This window comes from Phalangium opilio, unplaced genomic scaffold, assembly GCF_054372755.1.
Source record: "Phalangium opilio isolate 3A_F unplaced genomic scaffold, DU_Popi_V2 ptg000082l_1, whole genome shotgun sequence".
NCBI classification, from domain to species: domain Eukaryota; kingdom Metazoa; phylum Arthropoda; class Arachnida; order Opiliones; family Phalangiidae; genus Phalangium; species Phalangium opilio.
Window position 1 is genome coordinate 12,002,214 of NW_028324189.1, and position 25,537 is coordinate 12,027,750.

Genomic DNA, 25,537 nt, shown 5'->3' on the forward strand with positions numbered 1-25,537 from the left:
CTTTATAAATGAAATAATAAGAGATGCCTCTTGAAGAATAAGTCAATCATAAAAATGTTCGAATTGATTTGATGATAAGGGGTTTTGGTTTTCTAAAAACGAATGCCTACACCTGATCTGATTTATTGTAATAACCGTAGTATACCAATACCTTAGTCTTTGGGTGGGCCTTGGGCCAAAATTATATTATATTACCATAAGTAAATAAGATATGTTCCAAAAACCATAAGTTTGTCGCTGGTTACAAACTGGAGTTTGTCATGAAGTGAATGAGGTAGGTCATAGATTCGAGGTAAAGTCAATACGCCTGGTGACTGGGGCGCTGTCAAAGGCTTAGTAAGTTCAGACTAAATAGCGCCTAGATGGAAGTCCTGCAAATAAACCGAGTGTAGTCAAGTTCGTCACTGGTTACAAACTGGAGCTTGACATGAAGTGATTGAGGTAGGTCATAGATTCGAGGTAAAGCCAATACGCCTGGTGAGGCGCTGTCAAAGGCTTAGTAATGCAGACTAAATAGGACCTAGATGGAAGTCCTGCAAAATTAACCACCGAGTGTAGGACTTCAATTATCGCTTGTCGTTCTCGAATTAGCTCGAGCTGTAAGTCTCTAGTATTACGAAGTATAGGTAGGGACATACTTATGGGACATATCCTATAAACTTATGGTATTACATGAATTTATTAAATTATTTCAGGAATAAAGTATCGGTTATGCTATGATATTTAATAATAAGATAGGTATTTCAATTTTCATAACTGATTGCACCTGTAAATGTTGCTTTTCCGATGGTTTCAAAAGGGTTAAGACGGACTGTATGAGGACCCAAAGACTTAATAATAAGGCTTCAAAGTTTCCAGTTCATCAATGTTCCTGTTCTTTGTTTCACAACCTACAAATTAATAATAATAAAAAAACAAAATTCACAAATTTTTTTTGGGTAATTATTCCAAAGATGTAGTCTTCTACACATTTTTTATTTTATTTGGATAACTAGCGAATAGTTCATCAAAAAATTGTATTTTGGGAAGGGGGGCATAAAAACGCTAGATTATTCCCCCCCCCCATATTTTCTACCTTGATTATAAACTAACATATCTGTAAGAAAGTTAAAAAAAAACACAGAATGCTTATCTAAGAAAGACTATATTTTTTTAAGGTTTATAAATCGTGCGAATCTTTTTAGTTTAGGGGACCCTTCATAAATAATGAAACCAAATTAAAATAGTTATTTTTTTATATTAAAAAGGTTGAGTTTCGACTTAAACTGTTCTTAGTTATTGACCGCGTTAAGTTGTTACTAAAAATATAGCGCAATTCCAAGAAAATTGGCTTCAATATATTAAAAATACATATTTTTCGTGGTGCAAATTACACTTTAAAGCAGTGATCTTGTAGCCGTAATTTAGGAATATGAAAAATTCAACTCACGATTCATTTTAACTTCTTCGCCCCAACCATCAACGCTAGAAAAAAAACATTATTTTTTATAAATATTTTTTATTATAATAAAAAATACAAGATCTGGTAAAAATTTTAATCCCGAATTTTTTTACGCTATTAGTGTTTAAAGGCTTTTAGGATTGTATAAGCTAGTGCAATCTATGATTTAAAAGTTACTAAATATTTCGTTACTAGGCCTATATATTGTAGCATACGTTCATAAGATATGTTCATCTATAAGTCTGTCACTGGTTACAAACTGGAGCTTGTCATGAAGTGAATGAAATAGGTCATAGATTCGCGGCTCAGGTAAAGCGACGCCTGGTGAGACGCTCACTGTCAAAGGCTTAGTACAGACTAAATAGGACCTAGATGGAAGTCCTTCAAAATTAACCACCGAGTGTAGCACTTCAATTCTCGCTTGTAAGTCTCTAGCATTACTAGTATGGGTAGTGTCATACTTATGTAACATACATCATATAAACTTATGATATTAGCTAAAATATGAATGAGAAATATCCAAGGTCTAACTCTTAACATTGAACAGTATTTCAAAAGACACGAGCTCAGAAAATAATCCTTTAAAAAATGTAAAATATAAAAGGAATGCTTATATATAATTCCAAAAAAAAAAGCTGCCTTTCTATAAAGTAACGTGGGCAATTAGTCAATTAAAATTAATGGCAAATCACTATAGGCCTAGCTAGCATCGTGAAAGTAAAAACATAAATTTATCTATGATGGGTTTTTAGAGAGAAAAAAAGAGGGTAAGAAAACATCGTGCCAACATGATGATTCCGTGAGATTCGTCAATCTCTTTTAGTTTAAGGGTGACGTCTTAAATTCGTCTCACGTCCTACTGTTTACACACTGACAGTCGAGAAACGCGCACCCTGCGATGGCAGTTAAGAGGATAGACCCTTCTTACTCGTGGCGCGTCAATACACCAATGGCACCCCGTGCTAACTTACCATACAGCCTTAAGACTAATTAAGGTAGAACACTGCCATTTCGGAGGGGTTTTCGCAAGAACGCCACAGGGCTTTCTACTTGTGGCGTTACGTTCCCCGCTGAACGAAAGACAAGCGTCTCTAATTAGTATGGCGATAAGAGAAAATCGGGATAGAGAGAAAAAATCTTCCACGGTGCCCAAAAGACGCGATAAATGAATTTTTAATGCCAAGGCAATAATTATCAAGCAAGAAGTCTTCTCCTTTGCGTGTGATGTGTGTGTGTATGTGTAAATTGTAAAACGTTCTTATTTTTAAATGGCTTGTTAAATTGATTTAGCCTTTTGCCACCAATGTCACTGTTAATATCTAATTTGCGTGTTTATGTCAGTCGGGTCCGCTTGTTGTTAGAGATAAATAAAATTGATTATTCTTTAAAACCTTTTCGGTCCATTGAAAAGGATTAATCAAACGGTCAACTTGTTTAGTTAAAATTTACGAGATGGCCGTGCTCTGACTCTGACTGAACCAGAAGTGAGATGAGACTCGAAGTGAAGGGCTCTAGCATTGGTAATAGATCCTGGCACTAGTGAACAAATTTGAGGATTTTATGCCGCTTCCTACGCGCCTACACTAGAGAGAAAAAAATTGGTCGAGTTCCAAAATTATATCTTACCCCCTTCCCCTCAACCTAAAGCGGCGAAACACGGACGCCTGTACTTGAATCTAGTTCGGCCGTCTACCGCCACGAGCGTCTCACATTTTGGAGGGAAAATTCAGAAACCGCTACCAGAGGGCCAACCGTTGGTGTGTTATCAAGAATATTCACTTTCGCCAAGTGAAGAATTTGGTTATCTCAGTACTTCTAGTCTCATTTCACTTCTGACTGAACTAGTTGAAAAATTATAGTGTTTTGTCAGTAATTTGTTATTAAAGCATCACATTCTCGAGTACGGAACTGAATGATCCATTACTGAATCGAACAGAATTCTACAAGATTTTTAGTATCTGTTGTAGATAGGGGTTGCATTGCAATAAACTCACATTTTTTATAAAGTCACATCAAGAAGCGATAACTAGTTTATTAGGGAGAAGGTATAAGATGCCTAAGTATTCGCTCGCCATAGTCCCAGTCCCCCTTTCAAAATACAAGGGGGGGGACGTAAAAGGAGGCCGGGCTATTTCGCCTCTCCTCAGTCGGAAAATATGACTGTAATTTTCGTCATTCGCGTCGCGCTGACGTGAGTTTTCAAGAACCAATGAGATGCTGGTTGTAATTTAGAGGCGGGGATTAACTCCGGACCTACGTTTGGATTGAAAAGAAAGCTCGAAATGTGGCGAATTTATACCTTATCCCTAGTAAACTAGATATGGCTTCTTGGTCACATCCTGATTCTATTGATACTCTATTGAATTTCAATTAATTAAATCCATAAAAGCAACTGTCTTTTGACACCAATTTCTGGCAACGCAGCTATCTAGGGTTTCTGAATTTTATCTATACCACACAAACACACAAGCAGTATACGAATTTGATCGCGTATTTCGCTTGAAGCGAAAGGGTTTACTTCCCAAATATGCTCGGAATCCGGTAGAAAACTTCGTAACGCGTGTCGTCGAGTCGACCACGCAACCAATTTAACCCCTTAGCTTTTGGACTTGACAAAAATACTGAAAGAGAAGAGCATCAAAAATCCAAGTAAGAAATTAAAAATATTAGCAGCTGTTACCTCGTCTAAAATTACATAAAATGTATTTTTTTAATTTAATGTACCTTCTTCCGTAAAGGGAGGATGAAATGTTACATTATAAAAGATAGAATCAACTAAATCGATTGGTTCTTTTTAGAGCCCTGACTCTATTTTTGTCTCTGGACACTGATGAGTATTATTAAAGGTTAAATTAAGCGTAACAGTGGAAGCTCGATATTTTTTTCAAATTACCAATTAGAGAAGCAAGAGTCAAAAGGCTTGGAGCATTCATTGGTTTGTATCTCTTCATGCGTGAAATTTGATCAAATTTAATTTACGGAATTAATATTTACGCCACAATGGTTACACCATCCTTTTTCTTAGAAAAATTGTGGAAAAACATTATTAAAAGGTATCAAATTCACGTCGATTTTTCTTACATATTAATGGGCAATATTTTCGATATTAAGTCAATGTTCTTTGAACATTTATACCCCTTTTTGTGTTGTAAAATTTCCAATCATAACAAATGTCTGAACTACGCAATTAAAACATAATTTATTTATTTATTTATTTTCTATTTGCATAGAAGCCTACACATTAAAGGCTTAGCGAATATGTATAATACTTAACTAAATAAATAAATAAATAAATAAATATCGGGTATCTATTAAATTTAATTTCCAATTTCAATACTTATATTAATTTCAAATTTCTGGTACCTTTTGTGGGTTTGAAAGAGAGTCAGGGATTGTGTATAAAACTGTAAATGCAGTTTTTAAGGACTGCGAAGAAAAACACGTTTTTTTGGATAATTGTTAATTAGTTAGTAAGCTAATTATAAGACAGATCTTTAATTATTTTTTATACAGGGTATTGCAAAAAGGGTGTACAGTGGGCTCTATAATCCATGGCTGCAATTTTGAGTGGAAAATTTGAAAATTCAATGTTCGGACGAATTTTAATAATAAAAACTTCAAATCCCTGACTTACCCAGGTTTTCCAGCCTCCTTACGAACCCTGTAATTCAAAACATAAGATTTATTAAAATAAACCTCCATAAACGTTAAATTAAAACCCCTATAATTCATTTATAGTGAATTTTAATTCCAATCTTGTATGAAAAGAAATCATCTTAAAAATATTCTCATTTCTATTATAAAACTTAATTACTCTTAAGCTAGCTTAAATTAAAATCAAATAAATATAAACAAACAGAGCAAATTAATTAACCGTATTCCGGCCGTTAATTCCGAGAAAATTAAAAATAAAAATTTAATGAAAACATTAAGATTGATTACGCCATTTCAAAATACGTTATAATGTTTGTTAGGCAGTCGTTGTTTGCCTAAAGCCTTAATTTACTCTCCCAACTCTCTTAATTATTAGAATATACTACGGTGAGGGAAAATTTGATAAGGATTCGTAAATTTAAGTGAGGAGGAATTGAGAAATAAGGATGAGTGCGTGAAGGAGTCTGCTTTTGGGGGAAACAGAGAGAAAAGGTATATATATAAAGTATAAGATGGTCTTATAATAACCATCCAAAAAGTCTCTCATATAATTTTCACTTCGGGCTACTGTTAATGAGGTTTAACGTTTAAATTGCATTTTACGAAAATATTAATATTAAACTGGTTTTTATATACCCGATTATTAGTCCATGTTATGATGTTGGTTTCGCTGTCAGTCAGTCTCTACTCCTACCATAAGTTAATAAATAATATTCCTGTAAGTTTATAACACTTTGTTTCGTAAGAGAAACATCTAAAAACGAGAGAGCAAAAATACAGAGAAATTTAAATGAACTATGAATATTTTTGTAAGAATGTTCATTTTTCTAAATTGCTGTTAATTTTAAAGGTAATGTGGAGAAGGCAGCGACGGGGTGGGTATAAATGATTTTAAATACGTCAGAGGCACGTGGCGTGTTCGGGGAAAGTTTTGGTTCAAAGAAACTTATTTCGAAAATTAGTACTTGGCGCTGCAATCTCGTGAAAAACAAGGACCGAGTGTCCATGTGGAGTCTTGGATCTTGGCGTCACGTGATGATTGTGTCGTATATTTCAAATAAGGTTCTGCCCCCCCCCAGCCTTCTTTGGAATCCCTTTAAATTATTTTACAACTTTATTATTATTACTAGCTGTTACCCGTGGCGGCGCTCGCGTGTAATAAGAACTTCCATCAAAATGATATACAGAATGGGTACATTTTACTGATGACTAATATTTTTGTAGCACCCTAGGAGCGAAGGGACTCGGTGTTGCCCATCAGCCCGTCGGGACATTTTTTATTACTTTTCATGCAGGCATTATTCCATAAAGAAGGGATTTTAAGTTTTTGGCCGCCATTTAAAAAGATGCCAACAAATCGAACCCGAAAGACCATTCAGCCCGTCTATAGGTTAAAGGAAACCAGTGTACTAAATATTTGAGAAATGGGTTGAAACGCGCGGACTTTGTTGCATAGAGAAGTTTTTTACATTTCTGGGCGCCATTTTTTAAGATGGCGGCGGATTAGAAAAATCTTTCTTATTACGCGCCTACTACTCATGAGTAGAGTTCCTGCAAATTTTCAGCCTTCTAGGGCAAGCAGTTTGGGCTGGGCGTTGATTATCAGTCAGTCAGTCAGGACTTTGATTTATACAGGATGTTTCTGAAAAGTCCATCAATAATGAAGGAGCGTGTTTATCGAGCCATTTTGAGTCGAAAATGTTCTATGAAATTTTGCCGTCCGAGCCAATGTTTTTGAGTTATGATTTGAATGTTTTAGTAATGATCCCTTAATTAAATTACAGTTCTATTTCAATTTTCTAATTAAATTTAAGGGGTCATACGTAAATTACTCCAATTCCAACTTGAAAACAGTGGCTCGGACGGAAAATAGTCATAGAACATTTTCGACTCAAAATGTTCCAATAAACACGTCCCTTCATTATTGATGGACTTTTCAAAAACACCCTGTATAGATATAGATTTATCACAAAACGGTCTGAGCTAGGAAACCAAGGCAAGACAACGGCAACTCTCAATTGTTGCCAGTAACATGTGGGAAGGTGTAAACTTAGCTTAGGCCAATCGATACCAAAAGCGTCATTCACTATGACGCGACGCGTTGTTTGGGAAGAACGATTAGAATGTTGACATTTCGCTAACTGGAGGGGTATTAAGAGACATTGAAGAATTTTTGTGGTTCTACGGGTATTAGCTCGGGGGTGGCCATAGTTACCTGGCCGGCGCGTATTATAATTATCATCATTTTTGATCAAACTAGTTAGAAAGATGGGGAAGAACTAGAAAATTAAGATGAAATCCGAAGCGGGTAGGCTGCAGGGTGAGAAGGTGGAAGCGCCTATCTCACCCTTAAGTCCATCCCCAAAACATCGCGCACCCAGAATATTTTAAATGGCAATTAACATTAGGCGGGATATCCAATTACCTTTATCTTCGAAGCAAATTGCGCTTGAAATTAGAAATAATGACCCTCGGACAAAGTCAAAGTCCTTTGGTATATTTAGATATTACAAGAAGCTGTCTAACGAGAAGTATTCAATACCAGCTTAAACCTTATTTAAAGAACATCTTGCGTTGTTAAAGGCCGACTTCCATCGAAAAGAGTTCTAGCGAACTGAAAACCGAACATCGAGACTAACAATGGAGCGACCGTGCCGATTTTCGAATCCCCGCTGGGGTAAAAGATGGAAGGGTTCTAGCTAACTGAAAGCCGTGCAATGTGGTTCTAGCGAACTGAAGATACACCATGGAACTAACTAACGTTAGTTAGTTCCATGGATACACAATAGAGAATTTCCTTCAGGGGAAAGCAAAAATCGAGAGGAAATAAATTTAAAAGGATTTCTATTGTTCATCTTCATTTCGCTAGAACCACATTGCACGGCTTTCAGTTAGCGAGAACCCTTCCAATTTTTGACCCAGCGGGGCTTCGAAAATCGGCACGGTCACTTCATTGTTAGTCTCGATGCTCGGGTTTCAGTTCGCTAGAACCCTTTTCGCTGGAAGTCGGCCTTTAAGGGATCATCCCTAAAACACTCAAATCATAACACGAAAACAGTGGAGATAGAAGTTACATTTTCGACTCAAAATCGTTCGTCCAAAGAACAAACATCCCCCTAAAATTTACGCCAAACTGATAAGAAACCTCAATGCGTAACCGGACTGCACTTTTGATAACTTCGAGTGATAATATTTCGGTTTTTCCTAGGAACTGAATAACAGCAAACGCCCAATTTAGAGAGAGTATGTCTAAAAGGTATTTTTTCTCCGTAGATTTACCTTCTTTCGTTAATAATACCACTTGTAAATTAATGTAAATGAACCATTTTGAAGTCGAATCATACGGAGACCGCCTTAGGATCAAGCTATATACCGTAGATGATTTGAATAATTTTTACATTTAAAACTCGTTTTAATACGTATTTATTATTTTGCTAAATGGGGGAAGAAAAATTGATCTTTTTAGTTCAGATAATTTTTTAAGATACTAATTTCCTTTTTATATTAAAAAAAGAAAAATAAAAAAAAGGGTTCCGGAATGAATGATTACGTAAGCGCATCGTGCACGTGTTTCGACTGCAATTTCAGATTTGATCAGCGTGATTAATTGTCACACCGAAGACGAGTTTTAATGAAAAATTTCAACCGGAAGTCGCGATGGACGATCCTACCTTTCAATTTATTTTTAAAAACAAATTAAATTAAATTAATGATGTATAATTATGCCTTTGGCGATTGTTTTTCACTGTGTTTTTGTTACGTGGTAATTTAATAGGTAAAAGTTTTTTGGTTTTAAATTAACGCTAGAAAAGATGGTTATCTTTAAATTCAACCTCTATAGCTACTTTGTTTAAATGAATTGACAAGCAAATAGAAAAACAAAAAATTATCATGTGGGATTATCTGATATATTTACATCCCTTTACCAAAGCGGTTTTCCGGTCTGTTGGAAATCATAAGTTCATAAGATTTGTTCCTACCATAAGTTTGTCACTGGTAACTTAGAAACTGGCGCTTGTCATGAAGTGAGTGAGGTAGGTCATAGATTTGAGGTAAAGCGAATACGCTTGGTGAGGCGCTGTCAAAGGCTTAGTAATGCAGACTAAATAGGACCTAGATGGAAGTCCTGAAAAATTAACCAATGAGATAGATAGAGATACAATTAAAATCGGCTTACCGCGAAAAACATTGCTTTTATTAAGCACGTTTATCAAAACATGACAGCGCCATCTGCGAGCCTCTAGCGGAACTAATTACAACTTTTACTTGTTTATTTGCAATCATAAACATCGTTATGATTTTTATTTCATCTATTTATTAGATTAAAAAGGACTAAAGTTTTTATTATTTAACTCGCGTATTTTATTTAACACGTTTAAAAAACTATCTTACACAGATTATGGCAGCAGACTGTAATAAAAAAGTTCTTCAAGTGTTAATAGGTGGCGCCACCCGTATTTGATAAAGATTCATGCTCGACAAAAGGTGTAACGTGAAACGTTGACCTCGAGATTTCACGTTGTGACTCTAAGTTTAATATACAGGGTGTTTCTGAAAAGTCCATCACAAATTAAGGGGCGTGTTTATGGGACCAAACTGAGCGGAAAGTACCAAAGAACATGGGGTCTACAACATTTAGTTTCGGAGATATGGCCCCCAAACATTTGCCCCAAAAACGAGAAAATATCCCAAAATGTGGAGTAAGGGTTATTGCCATTACCCAACTTGTTTCGAAGTCATAGACAATTTCAATAGCCTTGAATTTGAGAAACACTACTGTAACTTTAGATAGCAGAAGGGTATAAATGGGTAGAAGTACGCGTACGGCGGTAATGTAAAGCTAATGCCAAGTGTCATAGTGTTTTAAGATTTCTCAGCACCCAGTAAAATGGTGGACCTCAACCTAGAGGGCAAGAAGTCCCAGAGGCCGTAGAAGACGAAGTCCTTACTATTTTCGAGGACGAACCAGAAGCAAGTACCCGCCAGGTGAGTAAGCGATTAGGCGTTGGTCACGTGCTCGTGTGGAAAATCCTCAAAAGTCACCAGTTTCATTCTTACCATTTTCAAAAGGTTCAAGGTTTGAATTCCGCGGACTACCCACGACGCATTGATAAACGCCATTGATTTCCCGCGTAGTCTGTTAGTCACAGACGAAGCTAATTTTTCGAAAGATGGTATTATTAACCTGCATAATAAGCATCAATGGTCCCAAAGAAACCCTCACGCAACGCTCGTTAAATCTCACCAAGTACAATTTAGTTTAAACGTGTGGTGCGGTATTGTAGGTGACAATTTAATTGGATCTTATTTTCTACAGCCCAGGTTAAACGGTGAAGCGTACCTACAATTCTTACAAGACGTTTTACCGGAATTAGTTGACGACGTGCCCTTAGGTTTGGTGCGCAGAATGTAGTTCATGCATGACGGTGCACCACCACATTTCAGTCTCGCTGTCCGAGCTCACCTTAACGCGACGTTCTCTTTTCGGTGGATAGGTCGAGGTGGACCCGTGAAATGGCCTGCTCGATCACCCGACCTTAACCCGTGCGATTTCTACCTTTGGGGCCACTTGAAGGACATAGTTTATCAGAGTGAAGTACCTGATGTGGAAGAGCTTCGTCGACGAATCGTTAATGCCTGTCAAACTATTCGCGATACTCCAGGCATTTTGCAACGTGTTAGGGAATCGTTTGTAAGGCGTGTTCAAGTTTGCCTTAACGCGGGTGGTGAACACTTTGAACAATTCTTGTAGTAGTTATTTGTTACAGATTAAGAATGAAGAACTAATAAAAAATACATTTACATTGGGATCGTATCATGGCGTTTTCTCTGTGACACATCAAACACTAACGTAATGAACAAACTCAACCTTCAATCGCAACCATTTTACTGGGTGCTGAGAAATGTTAAAACACTATGACACTTGGTATTAGTTTAACATTACCGCCGTACGCGTACTTCTACCCATTTATACCCTTCTGCTATCTAAAGTTACATTAGTGTTTCTCAAATTCAAGGCTATTGAAATTATCTATGACTTCGAAACAAGTTGGGTAATGGCAATAACCCTTACTCCACATTTTGGGATATTTTTTCGTTTTTGGGGCAAATGTTTGGGGGGCCATATCTCCGAAACTAAATGTTGTAGACCCCATGTTCTTTGATACGTTTCACTCAGTTTGGTCCAATAATCACGCTCCTTAATTTGTGATGGACCTTTCAAAAACACCCTGTATAGCCGGGAGTGTGGCGCGCTCCTGTAAGCCCAGCTTCTGGGCGGCAAAGTTTGAGGGAATACGACACATGTCGGCGATCCTACCCTATAGGTGCCGACTGTCCCGTGTCCGCCGGAGGTGACTTACCCCAATTCCACCTTCCGTCACCTCCCAAGTAAACCTCATTTCCTTCCCTGCTTATCCACATACGACCTAGCGGCCCCCGTCTGTGCTGGGCCGCGTAGGGTCTTCCGCTCCATTCTTCCTGGTGCTCAAGGCCTACCGGCTAAGCACTAGTGCTCGTAGGTGGAAAAAAAAAAAAAAAAAAAAAAGTTTAATATATATATTCTATCTCATTGAAATTAACCAACCGAGTTTAGGACTTCAATTCTCGCTTCCGTCGTTCTGCTAGAACTAGCTCGAGCTGTAAGTCCTGTGTCATACTTAAGAAACATATCATATAAACTTATGATATTATCTTAGGGCTTAGGTACGTTGATTCACACTTTATTTCTTTTTATGATTGGTTATTAAAGAAAGGCAAAACTAAAGGATAATTGAAACTAATCCATAGCAAAAACATGGGTCTCCCTGGTGGAATCCCATTACATTAAGGGAGGGAATGAACCATAGATTACGTGATGTATAAAGTACGTTATACTCCTTTTCGGAACCAACCACCAGTGTTGAATAAGTTCCCATAGGTTCTTGGGTTCGGTGTGTGTGTGTGGCTCGAGCATGTACCCAAGACTAAATGGATGAAGTCTCGCGTTGCAATTCCCGAAGGACGCTCGTGACGTGACTATTTAACCGAACCGATCCGAACGCTAGAGAAAGATATTCTATCAGGGCCACTCCCGAATGGATACTACATATCCTCAGGCGTCTATTTTTAACACCCGCAACGCTAAAACTCACTGAGCATGGACTGAGTAAGGATAAGGTTAGACGGTACCAAAACAAGAAGCAATATCTAGTCTACTAGGGATAAGATGCCTAAGTATTCGCGCGCCATAGTCCCAGTCCCCCTTTCAAAATACAAGGGGGGACGTAAAAGGAGGCCCCGGGCTATTTCGCTGCCTCTCCTCAGTCGGAAATTATGACTTTAATTGTCGTCATTCGCGTTGCCTTCAGCCCTGACGTGAGTTTTCAAGAACCAATGAGATGCTGGTTGTAATTTAGAGGTGGGGATTAACTCCGGACCTTTGTTTGGACTGGAGATAAAGCTGGAAATGTGGCGAATTTATACCTTCTCCCTAATAAACTAGATATCACTTCTTGGTTAGACCAAAAACCACCACGATCCAACCAACTCACCTACCATCTTCCACAAATATACGCCAAGCTAAATCGAAAGCCGGGGTCAAGGGGTCGTTCTTTCGTTCGTAAGTAGTGAGAGGTAAGACAGTATATAAACATTTGTACACCTGATTTTGACTTCAAAAAGGCTTAACAATAGCCTTCTTATAGATCTTGAGGACACTTTAATAGTTTTACGTCATGCACAGCAAGAATTCAAGAGACTTTATACTGAAAATGTAGGTAATGGTAAAACTATGCATTTGAGAATTATTCGATAGCTTTAAAAAACATTTCTCACCACTTTTCACATCAAATATGCCTAAATCAATTTGTAAATTAAAAAGAAAATCGCTTATATATTACAGCGCAAGAACCGCTAATGTTACGTATAGACAGACAGACACCTTCGATAGAAATTTGATTTTAGTGATTAATTTGGCTAGCGTCATGGGAAAATGAATTTAATACGAGCACGTGATCGTAAAGATTTTTGGCGGGAAAATGTACGAGGTTAGGGTGTTGCAGTCTACACAGGGGTTTGGCGCGCGCGCTTTTTCAATTTCCCTAGACGATCATCAAAGTTTAGCACGTGGGAAGAAGGCTCTATTGTTCCGCTTATTAATATTTGAAGGGCCGAGCGAGATTTTTATTAATATTCTTCCTGCTAGGGGGGCTCCCCTTTTCGCGCCATCGCGTAGAGCACGATTTGGCGATTTGAGAAAGCGCGGGTATATGGTCGCCGCGGTCCCCACTAACAGGGGGGTGTATACCTTCATCGGGCATTTGGTGAAATGAGATCACACCTTAATGACTGGTCCTCTATCTATCAATCTTCGCAATCGACCGATATCAACGGTTAAGTCACGTGATATATGTAATAGATGCCTAATTTAAATATAAATCAACTTGTGATATGATTTAGCTGCCTGTACAGGGTTGCTACGAAATTTTCAGAATAAAATTTCCTGAATTTTTAGGCCCAATTGTCATTGTTCTAAATATAACTAAAAAATTGAGTTTAAATAGCATTTTTGAACATATAAAGTAAAACGTCGTGAAGCTGTTTTGATGTCTGGTCAAACGTGATCCCACTAAAAACGGCGTTTAAAACAGCACCCAGCTGGATGTTTTCCCTGACTTGTCCCCGACCTTTTAGGCTCATTTTGAAATTCCCTTACTTTTCCCTGACCTTTATGGCTCATTTTGAAATTCCCTGACCTTTATGGCTCATTTTGAAATACCCTGACCTTTTGGGCTCATTTTGAAATTCCCTGACTTTTCCCTGACCTTTTTGACTCATTTTGAAATTCCCTTACTCGTCCCTGCCCTTTATGGTTCATTTTGAAATTCCCTTACTCGTCCCTGACCTTTATGGTTCATTTTGAAATTCCCTTACTCGTCCCTGACCTTTATGGTTCATTTTGAAATTCCCTTACTCGTCCCTGACCTTTATGACTCATTTCAAATTCCCCGACTTGTCCCTGACCTTTATGGCTCATTTCAAATTCCCCGACTTGTCCCTGACCTTTATGGCTCATTTTGAAATTCCCTGACTTTTCCCTGACCTTTATGGCTCATTTTGAAATTCCCCGACTTGTCCCTGACCTTTTTGGCTCATTTTGAAATTCCCCGACTTGTCCCTGACCTTTTTGGCTCATTTTGAAATTCACTTACTTTTCCCAGACCTTTTTGGCTCATTTTGAAATTCCCCGACTTGTCCCTGACCTTTTGGCTCATTTTGAAATTCCCCGACTTGTCCCTGACCTTTTGGGCTCATTTTGAAATTCCCTGACTTTTCCCTGACCTTTTTGGCTCATTTTGAAATTCCCTTACTCGTCCCTGCCCTTTATGGTTCATTTTGAAATTCCCTTACTCGTCCCTGACCTTTATGGTTCATTTTGAAATTCCGTTACTCGTCCCTGACCTTTATGGCTCATTTCAAATTCCCCGACTTGTCCCTGACCTTTATGGCTCATTTCAAATTCCCCGACTTGTCCCTGACCTTTATGGCTCATTTTGAAATTCCCTGACTTTTCCCTGACCTTTTTGGCTCATTTTGAAATTTCCCGACTTTTCCCTGACCTTTATGGCTCATTTTGAAATTCCCCGACTTGTCCCTGACCTTTTTGGCTCATTTTGAAATTCCCCGACTTGTCCCTGACCTTTTTGGCTCATTTTGAAATTCCCTGACCTTTATGGCTCATTTTGAAATTCCCCGACTTGTCCCTGACCTTTTTGGCTCATTTTGAAATTCCCCGACTTGTCCCTGACCTTTTTGGCTCATTTTGAAATTCACTTACTTTTCCCTGACCTTTTTGGCTCATTTTGAAAGTCCCTGACATTTCCCTGACCTTTTGGGCTCATTTTGAAATACCCTGACTTTTATGGCTCATTTTGAAATACCCTGACTTTTATGGCTCATTTTGAAATTCCCTAACTTTTCCCTGACCTTTATGGCTCATTTTGAAATTCCCTTACTTTTCCCCGACCTTTTTGGCGCATTTTGAAATTCCCTAACTTTTCCCTGACCTTTATGGCTCATTTGAAATTCCCTAACTTTTCCCTGACCTTTTTGGCTCATTTGAAATTCCCTAACTTTTCCAGAATTTTCCCAGACCTATGCCAACCCTGTTATATAGGTGTTCCAAAGTCAACCCTGTTTCAGCGCATAGTTCATTAATGTATTTAATTATTATTAGACGATATTATAACAAGAAAGAATCAGCTTCATTTATGCATGATAAAAGTAACTTCATGTAGTTATAGCCTTAATTAAAATATACACGAAAAATAATAAGAGAATAGAAACTCAGGCTGAGGTAGGATATATTAAATTTTTAAATCTACAACTTACATTTGTTATGAGTTAAACTCTGTCAAACTCATACATGAAAAACAGTCAGACATCAAAGTTAAAAGCGATAAAAACAAAATTCCAAGAGATTAAATGCATAATTTAGAAAAACACAAGTGATTCCCGGAAACTACAAACTAGTCTTAAATAGATATTGTTCTTGGTCTAAGATTGAATACGGTTAAAGGTGGGGAGTGTGAAATACATGGATGATTGGTTATCATCAGCGAGCCTTGGACGTTTATACACCAGGTAAGGTCGAATAAACCGATACTAAATCATGAATCTACGAAAAGAGAACTCGATTCGTTCATAGCAAGTTGTGCGCGCCCTGTGCAAACAAGATCAAATATAAAAGAGATTCATCCCCATAAAGAGGAATAGATTCCCATAGAAAAAAATCTCTATGTTGATTTTGGAATGGAAACCTCTATCAAAAAAAAAAAAAAAGGCCCTTTGGGATCTAGGAAAAATCACTTCTAAAATAGATTCCAGGCTACAAGATGAATTTATTTCATTTTCCCAATAATGGCAGGTTGTACTGTACTTTCTATAGTTCATAAGATATGTTCCTCCATAAGTTTGTCACTGGTTACAAACTGGAGCTTGTCTTGAAGTGACGTGGGTCATAGATTCGAGGTAAAGCGACGCCTGGTGAGGCGCTGCATGTCAAAGGCTTAGTACAGACTAAATAAATAGGACCTAGATGGAAGTCCTGAAAAATTAACCGAGTGTAGGACTTCAATTCTCGCTTGTCGTTCTCGAGCTCTAAGTCTCCTCTAGCATTACGAAGTGTTATACTTATGGAGCATACTTATAAACTTATGCTTTTAATTATGTTGGAAAATTCTGCTGTATACACGTGAGAATTGCGCCAAATTCACGTGGGGGAAAAAATTCAAGCCAATTTTCTTTCCCCAACTAAAAGAGTGAAAGTATTTTGCTAAATAGGGTCCTGGAGGTTTTGTAAGAATGGCAGCTCGTAGTTATGAAGGCGCAAGGGTTATACACGACACTTCAAGAATGTGCTATTTCCTTATATTCTTTTAAAAATGTATTTGTACTATACTGTACAAATAAAGAGCGCTTCGAATAAGGTGAAAGAGATTCGCTAATTATACTAAAGGTTAATTACGTTTTTTTTTGAATAATTGATTTACCTAAATAGTGTTTTTTATTTCAGGGTTTTGGGGTTTCCACGGTACAGTACGGTACTCGATGGTTAAGATTACGATGAATATATTAATTTCGTATTAATATTTGATTATCTATACATTAATCTCCTTTCATTTCGTTTTTTTCAGAAACTCATCTGCACGTGTTTGTATACCTTTGATTTTGACAAATCAGGTAACGATGGAAGCTAGGTTTTTTGGTATTTGACCTAGAGGTCACGAGGTTTTTGCAAACCCATTGTAATTTTCAGTAAAACTATAAATATTGTGTAGTTTAATTATTCATTAAAGGTGACATTATATTATGCCTTAATATAAAAAGAAATAAATGATCTTAAAAAAATCAAGGACTACTGTGCCATCCACCATTGGTTCAGTGGCGTCTGCTAGCCCGAACCTCTTACCCCAACTACCTCTCTCGGCCTGTGAGAATTCAACCAATCGCGTAGATTGAAATAGTAAATATTTTGCATCATGCACTTGAAGAAGAAGGCTTTCAGAATCATAAATACCAGGGATAGATTTAATTTTAAAAGTAGGAATGGAGAACAGAGTAATGCGGGCGCGCGTCAAAGTCCCGGACCCCTTCCACGGGACGGAGGGGTATGAAAAAAGAGGCGGGTCATAGCGACAGAGGTAAAAAAGGAATTACGTATTTATTTTTCGCCGTCCCCGTCAGCAACGTCATCAAAACGTAGTTTAAGTGAGCCAATAAGATAATTTAAACCGAGGGGCTAATCACTCTGAGATTTTCTGTACACCGATTACGGAGAATGTGTAATCATTTTATTTATTTATTTGAGAGACATGAGGTAAAGGGTCGTGAAGCCATGGGCTTATGTACAACCTCCCTCGTCGGTAAAGTGTGAAGGATTACAACAAGAAATAAAAAAAATTAACACTGTCAAAATTTTAACACTGTCAAGGGCAGGGCTTTTAAAGATTTCAAGGAATCACTTCAGTACAGTCAAAGGTACAACCTTTTACACCGAATACGCTGAGTGATTCGCCCCTCGATTTAAACTTTTCGTTACGTGTTGGATTGGAGGGAGGAGCTCTATACGGGGTGGTCTATGAGTCGGACTGAAGTAAATACTAACCGTTCTCCATTCCTACTTCTAAAATGAAATCTATCCCTGGAAATACTGAATATAATTTTGTGTAAAAAATTATTTATGCAAAAAGGGTTTTTGGTCTCTGAAAAAGGTCGATCATATTTTTAACCTAATTAGTACTAGCAGGCTCTTAACTTTTTCTTCTTTCTTTTTTTCTTGCGTTAGAAGAAGGCTTCTAATCTGAGTAACCCTTACTTCCTAGTTCGCAAAAAAGTGCAAGATTCTAATATACCTTGAGCAAATCGGCTTATAAAAAGTCCATTTTTTCTTCAGTTCATCATAGGAGAAGTACAGTATATAAGCCCACATTTCCCTGTTCAACATCACTCTCTCTTTATTCAAATCACATTATCCAGGGGAAAGTAAGCGCTTAAGTTTTACGTTTTATTAATAGCGAAAATTTTTCCGGAGTAATTTTTAAAACCATTGGAAAATCGTAGAGTTTTGAGGTTTATTGGCAATAAACCCGAGTGGTTTGTGTCAAGAAGTGATATCTAGTTTATTAGGGAGAAGGTATAAGATCCCTAAGTATTCGCTCGCCATAGAGTAGTGTCGGTAGAGAGGGGAGTAGACTGTGTATCCCTCCCTCTAGGCGCGCTTTTGTAACAGGTGATGACACTGTACGCGCCTGGTAGGGGGGATGACACTGAGCTAAGAGATAGAAGGGTATGACGTTTGCATACGTAGAACTGACATTACTCAATAGTCTCAGTACCCTTTCAAAATACAAGGGGGGGGGAGTAAAAGGAGGCCGGGCTATTTCGCTGCCTCTCCTCAGTCGGAAAATATGACTGTAATTTTCGTTATTCGCGTCGCTCTGACGTGAGTTTTCAAGAACCAATGAGATGCTGGCTGGTTGTAATTTAGAGGCGGAGATTAACTCCCGACCTACCTTTGGACTGGAGATAAAGCTGGAAATGTGGCACGAATTTATACCTTCTCCCTAATAAACTAGATATCATTACTTGACGTAACGCAATGACACTAACTATACTCAAACGAAATAATCATAAATAGGTCTAAGTTTTATGAAATTGTCCAAAACACCTTGTTATCGCTTTTTTTCTGGACCCAGAGCCTTTTTTCTAATAAATTTTGCTCCTGAAAACTGGCATTAACGAAGTAAGAAAAGGAAATTGCTGAGAAAAAAAAAAAAAAGGGCCTTCCATAATCAGATTTTGGCCATGCGAGTAAAAGAAGAGCCATCATATTTCGATCCCTTCTGAATTTCGGTACCTTTTTTTAATACATATTTCGAAAGACAAGAGAGATGGAGTCCTTTTCTTTTTTTAGTTTCCTTCTAAAAGTTGAAATAATTTTTTTCTTCTCCTTACCGTTAAGAGGCTAAAGAGATGTACAGCTAATATCAGAAGTATATAATACTTCTCTTATAGAGAGAAGTGTACCAGTCACAAAGCGGAATGGTAATTGTAGCATGATTCTTAATTCCCAACATCAGAAGAACATTTTGAGCAAGGTTACTAAACCAAATAGTTCCCTTATTATTACTAGAAGTATGATGAGACTAGAAGTATTGAGCTAACCAAATTCTTCACTTGGCGAAAGTGAATATTCTTGATAAGACACCAACGGTTGTCCCTCTGGTAGCGGTTTCTGAATTTTCCCTCCAAAACGTGAGACGCTCGTGGTGGTAGACGACCGAACTAGATTCAAGCACCCACCCGCGCCCGTGTTCCGCGGCTTTAGGTTGAGGGGAAGGGGGAGGGAATTTTTTTGGAACTCGACTAATTTTTTTCTCTCTAGTGTAGACGCGTTTGAAGCGGAATAAAATCCTCAAATTTGTTCACTAGTGCCAGGATCTACTACCAATGCTAGAGCTCTTTACTTCTAGTCTCATCTTACTTCTGTTATTACTCTATTAGCGCTTAACTATTTACCAAGACACATGCGCATATGGATTTTTATCCCACGCCAAGACAATCAAGGTTTGTGGGCTGATTGCTGAGAATTTAGTTTACTAAACAGTTATATAATTCACCATGCCCATCTGAAGTTTGATGAGCAGGAGAGCAAACAAAAATGGTACTGCTAAAGTATTAAGAGGATACAGAGTGTCATCCTTCTTCTATTATCCCCTTCTGCTAATATATATGGAAGAAGGTAGGAAGTTTTGGCTTATGTTCATAGTAGGATGAGTCTTAACTCTTTAAGTTAGTTTCGATAGGCTACTTAAGACTTATAAACCTGAAATTTTTGGTGCCTTGGCAATATTCCTTAACTAGATTCCGGGTTACGTTCGCATTAAATTCGAGCCTTAATTCCAAAGACAAGGCAGTGAGTGCGTAAAGGAAACTCCTTGCAAGCGCGATCTTAACCCATTTACCAAAATTTTGCTCCCAAAACGTACAGGAACGTACGAAGAAGCAAAAAGGATAGAAAATTGGGATTACAAGCTCTCGAAAAGCAAATTGAAGATGGAAGGAGTCAGTTTATGACATCACAGATTCCATTAAATTAAGTTGGACCCGAGCTGCTGATGCTGCTTCAAAAATTAACAGAATTATATTTATCAACCCTCCTAAGATCCGTGATAAGGAGTTGGCACTGATCTTATCTTCTCATAGAGTCGATTACAGTCAAAGGTAGGGAACTGCCAGCTCTTCCATATCGATAGGGGCTTGAGAAATTTCGTTTCCCCGCTTTCTTAACTTTAAATGCATGCGCTTCAGGATTCGTTGCTAGTAATTTGTGAGAACGTCTCGGGTTCGGAACTGAATTATCACTGAATCGAACGGAACTACAAAAGGCTTATCCAGTCTATTGTAGATTAGATAGAGTTTGAATTGCACAAGTCACATATGACTGGCAACACTTTTTAGAGCACTTATCTATTGGATCATAGATTGGAATTGAAATAGCTAATATTTTGAGAGGTGTTTTTGTAATCATGCAGACAGGGTTGCCACGAAATTATCGGATTCAAATTCCCTGACTTTTCCAGGTTTTCCCTGACCTATTTTTACGATTTTCCCTGACTTTTTTCAGGCCCTATTGTCATTGTTCTAAACATAACATAACAATTTCGTTTAAATCGCATTTTAGCCACTTTAACCCAAATTTCCTCGCTTTGTTGAAATTCTTAAAATTCCTTGACTTTTCGGCCCATTTTGAAATTCCCAGTTTTCCAGGTTATTCCCTGACCAATGGCAACCCTGTCAGATGGTATCGTTTGAATGACACTGTCCCTTTAGGTTCTATATTATCAAACCTATTTAGTTACTCATGATGTAAGAGTTTAAGTCTATGAAAGAGGGTGACTAGTGTTTCGATTTCCGAGCTAAAAACGTGATACTTCCGAATGCAGACAATATATATGACCATTCTCCCGCGCTATCGCCTATCTATATACCTAACTGTTACATCCCCTCGCTGCTCTCTCTCTCGTATATAACGGGAAACGCGCACGCTCGCCCGCTCGTGTACTCGCGATCTATTTGGCGCGCTAGCTCGACTGGTTTAGCGGGAAAGCCCTACTTCGCCCTCCGATTCCATATAAGGAGTTACAAAGGCGGTGACCTAAGCCTCGCCAACATCAAAGAGATGCCGACACCCACTTCCCAGGCCACCCTTCCCTCACCCTATTCGCTCTCTCACTCCACCCTCGCACGAGCCTCTTCCATCCCCCCACAACCCTTCCTCCCCGAGGACATTTTTATAACTACATGATTTAATGCTTCTACTTCACTCTCTCTTCTTCCTAGTTCAGTTTAGTACAGTTTTTTTATTTTTTTTTTCGAACCAGAGAGACTGTTCAAATAAAGAAATAGGTGCGCAGTAACCCTCCCTCCTTAGTTATTAACTGAGTTGAAATTACTTTATATTCAAGGTATAAATGAATATATTCTCTAAACTGTAAATTTGCAGTCATCAAAGAGTTAAAAATCCTCATTTCCGATTTTTCACTTCATTAGCTATTCATATTTCTTTGAAAAATCAGTAGAAAAAAAATTTAAGAATAATTTTCTTAAATTTAAATTCAAAGGTACCGTTCGTTGTTTTCAGTCCTAATATTAGTTTTTAGTGTTATTTCAAGGATTTTTATGTGGTTTCCATGTTAGTCAAAAATTCCTGATAGTAGCATATCCGCATTTTGATATATACACCAAGAAACTCTAATTTGATCTTAAACATTTAATCCCCCATAGAGTTTCTTACGCGGTACTATTTGCTACATTTTATATACAGTATAGATTTCTTTTTCTACCTTCTATCTATATTCCCATATGAAACGTACCACCAAACACGGAGGGTCTATTTTAAGGCAGGAAAAGGTCAATTTTGAGCAGTACCAGACTGCTCGAGTTGAATTCCGAATTCCGAATTGCAATTCCCTACACTGGGGACTTGCTATATCGCGAGAGATCAGGTGGTACTGAATTTTTCCCTTCTAACTTTTTCCTCACGTACATTTGTACAATTTTTTTTTCTTTCCTTTTTTACCAGTTTCTGGTTCTTCCCTAGTGCCCTTTACAGTATGAAAGATATATGGCGGAAAATGAGGGATTTACAGTTATCGTAAAAACAGAATTAATACTTTTTCCCATGCATAAATTACACCCCATGATTGTACATAACGATGTTATATAATAAATAAAATGCCGAAATTCAACAATGAAAAAGTTAAAATAAATAAAGCTTACCCATTATTATAATGGTTTGTCATCAACCAAGGCTTAGGAAACGATGACCAGAACAGGTACTTCCTCTTCTTTATATGTTTAAATTTTCACCTTTATATTAACCGGCGAGTTTTAACGTTATTTCTAATACCTTTAAACGTAAATATATGCATAAATTAAACTCTTTAAACTGTAATTTAGCATTTAAATTAAAAGTTAAATCATCCATCCACAACTCCACATCTCATCTACCGGAGGCTCCGCATCTACACAAAAAAGACCGCACTTTTATTTGAAGGCTTAGCGTCGTCTGCTATTGTTATAAACATCGCTGGACATAAGCAAATTTTGAGTACCCATAAAATAATAAAAATATAAAAGATGGTAAATATCCATTTAAGTCGGCAACTTTTATTTAATATATTCTTTAAAATACACACAGAAGCTATCTAAAATTAAATTAACAACCAGCAACAAATGTTAATGGTAGTTTATAATGAAAGATTGTAAAAAGTTACATACAGTAGATAACATTTGACAAAATAAATAATGTACACATTTTTTTTTTATTAGCAGGTACAAGTTTTTGGACCATTTATTGGATGTTTAAATATACCTACCTAGAAATCCTTTCATTATTTTAATTAGCTGCATTAAGTTTGAAAATATAAGACATCCTTGCTTGCTTTAGCTTTCTAATATCACCATTTAGGTTAGGTTGTTTTTTTTAAGGTTAGGTCAAGTAGTTTTGGTCCCAAAAGCTTGACCATTTACTAATTAGGAATGTTTTTTAATCGTCAAATAAATGGCCAGGATAATAACTATCACCAATAGGAGAAAAACTCCGTATAGAATAAGTTTATTTTGCATTAATCTGAAAAATAATAACTTAATTAACTTTAAATGTAATTAAAAATATTAATTATTACCTTCTGATAATGCCAGTTAATATACGAGAACTTTTATTCAAATCGTCATCAGCGTTACGAAGCTAAAATTATTTTTTTATTTTTTTTACCCCCAGTGTTAAATTTTAATTGTAATTAATTATAATTAAATTTTACCCTTTCCCTCGTTCTGGTTATGGTTTGGCGCTGACTGTGAAGGTTATTTAATATTTCTGTGCCAACATTCTCTGTTTTAACAAATTAAATGATTTAATTTCGTTTTTAAAGAAACATTCATTTTCTTTTTCAAATTTGAATTTCGCGGGTAAAAAACAAAACTCAAAAATTTGAATTTATATCTGAGATACTGGCGCCATCTATGAGTGTGTTTCAATATGAAATTATACTCCGACTTGAATATAATTAAATTAAAATTCAAAACTAACTAATATCCTCCCAAATCATATAATAATAATCTGGTTCTTTTTCAAATTTAAATTTCGCGGGTACAAAATAAAACTCAAAAAAATTTGAATTTATATCTGATATACTGGCGCCATCTATGAGTGTGTTTCAATATGAAATTATACTCCGACTTGAATATAATTAAATTAAAATCAAAAACTAAGTTATATCCTCCCAAATCATATAATAATAATCTGGTTCTTTTTTAAATTTGAATTTCGCGGGGGTATAAAACAAAATTCAAAAATTTGAATTTATATCTGAGATACTGGCGCCATCTATGAGTGTGTTTTAATATGAAATTATGCTCCGACTTAAATATAATTAAATTAACTTCCAAAACTAACTAATATCCTCCCAAATCATATAATAATAATCTGGTTATTTTTCAAATTTAAATTTCGCGGGTATAAAACAAAATTCAAAAATTTGAATTTATATCTGAGATACTGGCGCCATCTATGACTGTGTTTCAATATGAAATAATGCTCCGACTTAAATATAATTAAATTAAAATCCAAAACTAACTAATATCCTCCCAAATCATATAATAATAATCTGTGAGTTTTGTCACAATCACAAATAATAATTATAATAATAATTATAAACATACCAGTTTCAATTGCTACTTTATAACCATCTTGTAGTTTTCTAGTTGAACGATCTAACCTTTCTGTATTATCAAGAAGTAAAGCTCTCTGAAATTTGATTTAATTTTAATTAAAGCTTTGGAACTAATTAATTAATTAATATCTTAATCAAATGTACCTGTTCATCAGCAATATCAGGATCATAATCATCCCCAAAAAGTTCTTCCCTTGCGTGAACTTCATCACTAAATGCTACAATTGCGTGTCTCTGATTTAATAAAAAGAGGGTTAATATTTAATTAATCTGTTTAATGAATGGTAATTAAACGTTAATTTACCAAGTCTTTCTTCAATTTAGTGAGTTCTGACTGATAACTAAGAAGTCTATTTTGATATTTTGGGCGGGTACTTTGTGGAAGAGATTTTATTTCAAGATCCATTTGTTCCAAAAGTTCTTGCGCTTCTTCAAACTGTCTTTCGACTTGACTAACAGCATTTTTCTTTTCTCCTAGTTAAGTAATTAAAGCTAATTAGTAAGCTAATATTAAGAAAATTGATGAATTGTGACTTACCAGCATTTAAATTTCGGATTCTACCAATTTTCACTGAGATTTCCGATGTTATTGAGGCGTATTCCTTTTCAAAAGTATCAATTAAACTTGACATTTTCACGAATTATTATTTTAATTATATAATTGTTTAAGTAATTAACGCGAAAACCCCGAATCCATTTCACAATAACATTCCCACAAGTCAAATGCAATTTCGCGAGAAGTTAATGACACGTGACGTACGGCCTTTGACCCATAGCAGACGAATTTTACCAGACTTTCCTATTGGGCAGGCTAGGAAATAAGACAGGTTTACAGGTTAAAAACCAGTTTATTAATAGCTTGGACCACTTTTTTTATTCAAAACGTGAGGGTCACTGGTCCCAATGACTAGTTTATTAAAAATTGATATGGGGACCTCTTTAATTATTTTCATTTTAACATAAATTTCGACTCCATGAGTCCAGTTGTGTATACAACCCTAAGCTGAGAGAGATTTTTTTAGAAGAGAGAACGACCACAAGTCCTGGGACCAGTAGAAAAATAAATAGGAGAAGGGTCACTGGTCCCGGGACCAGTTTCATATTTAAGACATCAGGGGTCACTGGTCCGGAGCAGTCTGGGAAATAGCACACTTCCTCTGGTCCA

General features: G+C 36.8%; 1 protein-coding gene and 2 long non-coding RNA genes across 3 annotated transcripts; 1 reads left to right on the forward strand and 2 right to left on the reverse strand.

Annotated features, from left to right (window-relative positions):
• Window positions 1-318: 318 nt before the first annotated feature.
• Window positions 319-22,645, reverse strand: LOC149651725 (uncharacterized). Its single transcript, XR_016371328.1, has 4 exons — window positions 22,418-22,645; window positions 5,076-5,102; window positions 1,430-1,464; window positions 319-890 (listed from the first exon to the last, which is right to left on the reverse strand). It is a non-coding gene; the product is annotated as an uncharacterized LOC149651725 (long non-coding RNA).
• On the forward strand, window positions 22,227-23,107 carry LOC149651726 (uncharacterized). Its single transcript, XR_016371329.1, has 2 exons — window positions 22,227-22,473; window positions 22,598-23,107. It is a non-coding gene; the product is annotated as an uncharacterized LOC149651726 (long non-coding RNA).
• On the reverse strand, window positions 22,788-25,132 carry Vti1a (Vesicle transport through interaction with t-SNAREs 1a). The gene is made up of 7 exons (XM_089848762.1): window positions 24,911-25,132; window positions 24,677-24,846; window positions 24,517-24,606; window positions 24,362-24,446; window positions 23,461-23,531; window positions 23,326-23,387; window positions 22,788-23,270 (listed from the first exon to the last, which is right to left on the reverse strand). Exons 1-7 carry the CDS (start codon window positions 25,002-25,004, stop codon window positions 23,174-23,176), a joined length of 669 nt encoding a protein of 222 aa, XP_089704888.1. The 5' UTR covers window positions 25,005-25,132; the 3' UTR covers window positions 22,788-23,173.
• Between the last annotated feature and the right edge of the window lie 405 nt (window positions 25,133-25,537).

Bases quoted from the DNA above. Each gene is read 5' to 3' on its own strand.
- Vti1a (XM_089848762.1), bottom strand. From the start codon at position 25,004: ATGTCAAGTTTAATTGATACTTTTGAAAAGGAATACGCCTCAATAACA. The intron at 24,447-24,516 runs GTACATTTGATT...ATCAAATTTCAG, and splicing joins CTGATATTGCTGATGAACAG to AGAGCTTTACTTCTTGATAA. The intron at 23,271-23,325 runs GTAATAATTAAT...ATTATTTTTCAG, and splicing joins TTAACTGGCATTATCAGAAG to ATTAATGCAAAATAAACTTA.